At 46.8% G+C, this 7,302-nt stretch overlaps 1 protein-coding gene across 1 annotated transcript; it reads right to left on the reverse strand.

Moving 5' to 3' along the window:
- Positions 1-821: 821 nt before the first annotated feature.
- LOC138096958 (killer cell immunoglobulin-like receptor 2DS1) lies at positions 822-6,191 on the reverse strand. Its single transcript, XM_068993184.1, has 3 exons — positions 5,849-6,191; positions 1,685-1,735; positions 822-943 (listed from the first exon to the last, which is right to left on the reverse strand). The coding sequence occupies exons 1-3, from the start codon at positions 6,189-6,191 to the stop codon at positions 822-824; spliced, it is 516 nt and encodes a 171-aa protein (XP_068849285.1).
- Positions 6,192-7,302: the final 1,111 nt, after the last annotated feature.

The following is a 7,302-nucleotide window of genomic DNA, read 5'->3' on the forward strand; positions in this document are numbered from 1 at the left end:
TGTTCACTATTCTGTCTTCCTTGGGCTCTCCTTCCGTGATGGCAAAATCTGGGATTGGAAGAGAGTCAAGGCTTTTGGGGTTGTGTGGGGGAGGATTCTTCTAGACCTCTATATCTTTGGTGGGGACATCAAACCCAAAAAAAGCAGCTGTGTGCCCCTAGGTTGCTGAGTCTGTCTACTCCCCTAAATTAAAAAAAAAAAAAGTCCCATATATAAGCCCAGCCACTGACGGACTCCCTCAGGAATCTGTGCAAACCCACTGAGCCCATCCTACATCTTCCGTTATGGACAATCCTCTAATGTGTATCAGCAGATTCCCATGATCATAAAGGGGAGAAGAACAGATGACTGTGGTTGAAGGGAAGAACAGGGCTTGGAATGTCCCTGGTGGCCCACGGATTAGGAGTAAACCTTCCAATTGAGAGAGCATGGCATCTATCCCTGGTGGGAGAACTGAGATCCCACATGCCATGAAGCAACTATTCTCAATGCTGCAACTGCTGAGCCCACGAGCTCTGGAGCCTTCAACTGTACCCCAGCACCACAATGAGGATCCCCTATGTTGCAGCTGACACTGATGCATCTAAGAATAAATTAACACATATTTTCATTTAAAAAACAAACAAACCAGGGTTCCTTAGTTCTCTGGAAGACATTCCCTCAGGGATTACAACAATGGAAATCAGCTTTTAACCTACAGGAAGTGAAAATGCCATTCTCTGCTATGAGCCCACCTCCCCCTGTGTCAGAATATGCTATGCTTCCCTCCTTCAGACTTACGATTGTGGGTAGAACATCAGTGAGAGTTTGGCTCTTCATACTTACTTTGTGGGTAACCAGTGACAGACAAGAACAGCGAGGAAGATGCTGGTACAGATGAAGGCTACGGAGAGCCTCAGGAGAAGGTGCAGCTGGCTGGGGTGGCCTTGAGGGAGCTGTGCTTCTGCCAACAAGCCAATGGGGGAAGGTCTGCTTATTCGTTGCATACACCCTGCCCCTACACACAGGAGTTCTTGTATCCTTGTGTCAAAGTGTGTCAGCAGCTCTCAATCTGATCAGTATGGTCTCCACTTCCCAGGAGGCACCAAAGCATCCAGGAGAGATGCTAGCAGTGGATGGAGTAAGGACGCCATGCAAGACCACCAGCGGCCTGAAACCAGGTCCCCCGGGCTCCCATGCAGTTTTCATCTGCTCCCTGTATGACAATGCATGGTGCTTTTGCATGAATAGGAACTGCTTTAAATGTCTATATATTTCCCGCTCCATCCACATATACCTGGAATGGAATCCTCAAGAAGACATGACACTTCTATTTCTGAACTCTGGAATGTTCAGTTCATAAACACTAGCAGAGGAATAGCACGTATTGAAGGTGCTCCCTAAAATCCTTCCCTTGCCCAACATCCTTCCCAAAGATGCTGATGGAGCGAGACTGAGCAGCTCCCTTAAGCATGGGGTCAAGTCACCCTGTCTTGCTTTGTTCAATGTTGAAATTCCCAGTCCCAGAGAATGATAAACACAATGTACCCTCTGGTTCTAATACAGATCATGATCTCAAATGCTGACATGACTGGGATGTTGAGGAGCCCAAAGTCACAGAAGTGGGAGGTGGTAAAACCAACACTCACACCGGAACCCTCTGTCTTCTCAGAAATTTGCTGAGATAGGAGACTGTCTTGCTTACCTTCAGTGGTGTGTGGATCCGCGGTTGATGGGCAAGTACTTGTAGTGGATCCTAGGGGAGAAAAGCCAGAAGGGGTGAAGAGTAACCTTCCTCGACCCACCAAAGGAGGACACTTGTTTCTGGAAGGTTGACCTCCTGCCTGTCCTTGAGTCTGTCATCCCTCAGAGCACTGATGGGGGAGGGGAGAGCTTCTGATCCCTCACTGTAAATGCGTTGAGCAGACCCTCCATCCCAGAGAAGAGATGATGGAAGGTGGTGGGAAGGATATGCCTGACAATGAAAGACAACTGTAAGCAAGAGATATCCTCTCTGATCCAGGAAGGAGTATCTATGCTCCTTAATTGGAAAATCACCTGTATGTCAGAGGTGGTACTGGGAAAACGTTAAGAGCAAGCGGCTGATGCAATCTCTGATCCCCCCGAATCAGACAAGTCTTTCATCCTCCTGGGTCTACCCTGACTCTCTTCTTTATTTGCCTGGATAGATAGGACTCTGCTGTGGAGCATCCACACAGGAGGTGGAAGAAGGTTGAGATGCCATCTACCATCTCTCTTCCTCTCTGGTTCTCATTGCCTCTATTTCTCCAGAAGCCCTAAGGTTCCCTGATGCCAGAACAGAGAACTTGAGATAGAGCTCAGTGATACAGTAATATGGGAAAACCCAAATGGCCTTTTGGGCCTCCGCAATGTGATTTAGTGTATTATAAACATGGGACTGTATTGTAAACAAGAATAGCAAGAAAAGATAAGAAGGCCTTCTTCATCAATCAATGCAAAGAAATAGAGGAAAAGAACAGAATTGGAAAGACTATAGATCTCTTCAAGAAAATTAGAGATACCAGGGGAATATTTCATGCAAAGATGGGCTCGATAAAGGACAGAAATGGTATGGACCTAACAGAAGCAGAAGATATTAAGAAGAGGTGGCAAGAATACACAGAAGAACTGTACAAAAAAGATCTTCACGACCTGGATAATCACGATGGTGTGATCACTCATCTAGAGCCAGACATCCTGGAATGTGAGGTCAAGTGGGCCTTAGAAAGCATCACTATGAACAAAGCTAGTGGAGGTGATGGCATTCCAGTAGAGCTATTTCAAATCCTGAAAGATGATGCTGTGAAAGTGCTGCACTCAATATGCCAGCAAATTTGGAAAGCTCAGCAGTGACCACAGGACTGGAAAAGGTCAGTTTTCACTCCAATCCCAAAGAAAAGCAATGCTAAAGAAGGCTCAAACTACTGCACAATTGCACTCATCTCACATGCTAGTAAAGTAATGCTCAAATTTTTCCAAGCCAGGCTTCAGCAATACATGAACCGTGAACTTCCTGATGTTCAAGCTGGTTTTAGAAAAGGCAGAGGAACCAGAGATAAAATTGCCAACATCCACTGGATAATGGAAAATGCAAGAGAGTTCCAGAAAAGCTTCTATTTCTGCTTTATTGATTATGCCAAAGCCTTTAACTGTGTGGATCACAATAAACTGTGGAAAGTTCTGAGAGAGATGGCAATACCAAACCACCTGACCTGCCTCTTGAGAAATCTGTATGCAGGTCAGGAAGCAACAGTTAGAACTGGACATGAAAGTCAAGGCTGTATATTGTCACCCTGTTTATTTAACTTCTATGCAGAGTACATCATGAGAAACACTGGGCTGGAAGAAGCACAAGCTGGAATCAGGATTGCCAGGAGAAATAAAATCACTCAGATATGCAGATGACACCACCCTTATGGCAGAAAGTGAAGAGGAACTAACAAGCCTCTTGATGAAAGTGAAAGAAGAGAGTGAAAAAGTTGGCTTAAAGCTCAACATTCAGAAAACGAAGATCATGGCATCTGGTCCCATCACTTCATGGGAAAAAGATGGGGAACCAGTGGAAACAGTGTCAGACTTTATATTTTTGGGCTTCAAAATCACTGCAGATGGTGACTGCAGCCATGAAATTAAAAGATGCTTACTCCTTGGAAAAAAAGTTATGACCAATATAGATAGCATATTTAAAAGCAGACACATGACTTTGCCGACTAAGGTCCATCTAGTCAAGGCTTTGGTTTTTCGAGCAGTCATGTATGGATGTGAGAGTTGGATTGTGAAGAAGGCTGAGCACTGAAGAACTGATGCTTTGGAACTGTGGTGTTGGAGAAGACTCTTGAGACTCCCTTGTACTGCAAGGAGATCCAGCCAGTCCATTCTGAAGGAGATCAACCCTGGGATTTCTTTGGAAAGAATGAAGCTAAAGCTGAAGCTCCAGTACTTTGGCCACCTCATGCGAAGAGTTGACTCATTGGAAAAGACTTTGATGAAGGGAGGGATTGGGGGCAGGAGAAGAAGGGGATGACCGAGGATGAGATAGCTGGATGGCATCACGGACTTGATGGACGTGAGTTTGAGTGAACTCCGGGAGTTGTTGATGGACAGGGAGGCCTGGCGTGCTGCAATTCATGGGGTTGCAAAGAGTCGGACACAACTGAGCGACTGAAATGAACTGAACTGAAACATGGGACGCTTCATGGGTTATCCAGGCAAGAATACTGAAGTGGGCTACCATTTCCTCTTCCAGGGGACCACGTTTTCTCAGGACTCTTCACTATGACCTGTCAGGCTTGGGTGGCCATGCACGACTGGCTCATAGCTTTACTGAGGTATGAAGGCCTGTCCACCACTACAAGGCTGTGATCCATGAGGAGATAGTGAAGGACAGAGGAGTCTGTCATGCGGCAGTCCATGGGGTCGCAAAGAGTTGGACACAGCATAGCAACTGAGCAGGAACAACAAAGCATGGGCCAGGAAGAGGTTCCTCACCTGTGACAAACAGGAACAGTGGGTCGCTGGAGTCTGACCATGAGTAAGGAGAGTGAGAGAAGGAGCCGTAGCACCTGTAGACCCCGCTGTGGGCTGGGGTCCCAGGACCCAGAGGGAACTCTGCCTGGAGTGCTCCGCCGGGGCCCCGCACTCCAGCCTGCCAGCGCCCAAGGTTCCCGTGCTCACTGAGCAGATGGAACTTGTCAAAGGCGCTCTCGGAGCTGCAGACCAAGGTCACGTTCTCTCCTGACCTCACCACGGGGCCCCCCTGGGCTGAGAGAGAGGGTTTCCTGGACCGACCTGCAAGGAAGAGACCTTGATCTCAGAGCACAAAGTAACTCGACTCCTAAATAGAAGACTAAAGCCCAAAGTGTGCAACAAGAGAAGCGCTGCAGTGAGAAGGCTGCCCACCGCCAGGAGAGACAGCCCACAGCAAGGGATACCTGGCACAGGGAAACATTAGAAATAACTGTAAAAATGAAGTGTCACTTAAAATCCTTTGAAACAAATTAATAAATTTTAAAATGCATTATCATTTAATGTCCTTTTTGAAAGAAAGAGTATATGTATATGTATGAACAACTGAACCACTCTGTTGTACAACAAGAATTAACAACATCTTAAATGAACTAGACTTCAACAAACAAAAATAAATAAATTTAAAAAATCAAACATATGCAGTTCTCTTGAAATAAATGGAACTTACTAACTACAGCTGGGACTATGAGAAAACATGGCTTGACCCAGAAGAAGAGATTATGCTGTAGAAATTTCCAGAATCTCGTTTGATATTTGACCATCTCATTCTTGAGGGCATGTTCAGGGCTGCCATGCCCACCCCCAGGGGCTGGAAGGGACTCCAGTGGGAGGGTTGGAGGGACCACTCCCCTCTCTTTGTGCAGAAGGACTCATTAAACCAAGAGCCTGAGCAACCTCAGGGTGTCGACCGCCATCTCGATCAACCAGGGGCTGGACTGCAGGGCGTCTGGTACCACATGTGCTGCTGACAGAGGAAGGGAGCTCTGACACGAAAGCAGGAAACCAACCCCTTAACCAGCCATAGTTGGTTTCCTGAGCGGGGAATTGCCTGCAAACCTGCTTTCATACATTTTTCTCCATTGGTCGATCTTTCACATTCTTACTCCTTCCCTCTGTCACTGGCTGTGTCTTCCCCTTAGCACATGGCAAGGACTCTGTTCTCTTCTCCCTTCCATGTTCACACCTCCTCTCTCTGCTTTGTTCCCTCTCTTGAGTTTGTGAGTGTCTCTGCACACCTGTCATTCTCTCCCGGTATTGATGCTGGACTGGACACCAAACCTGTGACACAGAGAGCAGAAGGCCCTGGTCTGGCCACACTCACCTGTGATGATGATGTCCACGGGGTCGCTGGGGGCTGACCACTCATAGGGGGAGTGTCTGAGAGAGCCATAGCATCTGTAGGTGCCTGCACTCGCCAAAGTCATGGGGCCAATGATGAAGTCAGCTGGGGAATCCCCACCAGTGAACGTCTCTCCACATCTCTGGAAATGCCCTGTGCTGCTTGTTTTGTGCAGGACAAATTTGTCAAGCAGCATCGATGAGTGACAGCGGAGGGTCACATTCTCTCCCGCACGCACGAGGGGGCCTGGGTGGGCTGATATGGAGGGTTTTGGGAACACACCTAGGAGCAAAGAGCTTGTGAGCTTCAGTGAATCACCCCACATCATCAATTCCCCTGATATCTGAAGGTGTAAAAAATGTCCTCATGAAGAAGCAAGGCCAATTGCCCTTCATGTCTGTTCTGTTGCAATTTTTTGGCCTTGTTCTCGGGCTCTGGCTCATGCATTTCTATTTCTCTTTGCCCAAGACCTCCAGCCTCCTCTGTGTTTATTCTAAGCTCTTTAGCTGTTGGGTCTGCTGTCAGCTTCATGCATGCATACTCAGTCCCTTCACTGTGTCTCACTCTGTGGGGCCCCATGGACTGTAGCCCATCATGCTCCTCCATCCATGGGATTGTCCAGCTGAGAATACTGGAGTGGGTTGCAGTGCTCTTAACTTCATCCCATCCCTACTATGCGTGGTGGGGGGCTGGGGTGGGTCTGCTTCTTGGTAGAATACATACCAGACATAATACATACCCTGTCTCCCTTCACACTCATCTCCTAGAATGTGGGTGATATTGGCAGAAGATTGGGAAGGAGATGGAGAGAAAAGTGAACACTTCCCATCTGTGATCCCCACTTCATGCCTCTGGAGACATTCTTGGGCTGACTTGGTCTTAACTGGTACCCCAGCTCCTATATACAGGATTACAGCTCCCTACTGGCTGGCAGGAGAGAAACACCCACAGTAATGGATACCCAGCACAGGGAAAAATTCAAAAATAACTTTAAATATGGGGTGTCATTTAAAATACAATTTTAAAATAATTTTTTAAATGGAGTGTCATTTAACATCATTTTTTTAAATCTGCCTCCACAACTGAGATTTTTTAAAAAAAATTTTATATAAATTCATTTATTTTTATTGGAGGCTAATTACTTTACAATATTTTATTGGTTTGCCATACATCAACATGAATCGCCATGGGTGTACACGTGTCCCCCATCCTGAACCCCCCTCCCACCTCCCTCCCCATACCATCCCTCTGGACATCCCAGTGCACCAGCCCCGAGCATCCTGTATCATGCATTGAACCTGGACCGGGGATGTGTTTCACATATGATATTATACAGGTTTTGATGCCATTCTCTCAAATCAACCACACTCACCCTCTCCCACAGAGTTCAAAAGACTGTTCTATACATCTGTGTCTCTTTTGCTGTCTAACATACA

The sequence above is a fragment of the Capricornis sumatraensis genome, chromosome 20 (genome assembly GCF_032405125.1).
Source record: "Capricornis sumatraensis isolate serow.1 chromosome 20, serow.2, whole genome shotgun sequence".
Classification (NCBI taxonomy): domain Eukaryota; kingdom Metazoa; phylum Chordata; class Mammalia; order Artiodactyla; family Bovidae; genus Capricornis; species Capricornis sumatraensis.

Coding starts and splice junctions, on each gene's coding strand:
- LOC138096958 (XM_068993184.1), bottom strand. CDS start 6,191: ATGTGGGGTGATTCACTGAAGCTCACAAGCTCTTTGCTCCTAGGTGTG. Junction 1,736..5,848: donor CGTGGACATCATCATCACAG/GTGAGTGTGGCC, acceptor TTTCTCCCCTAG/GATCCACTACAAGTACTTGC. Junction 944..1,684: donor GGATCCACACACCACTGAAG/GTAAGCAAGACA, acceptor GCTTGTTGGCAG/AAGCACAGCTCCCTCAAGGC.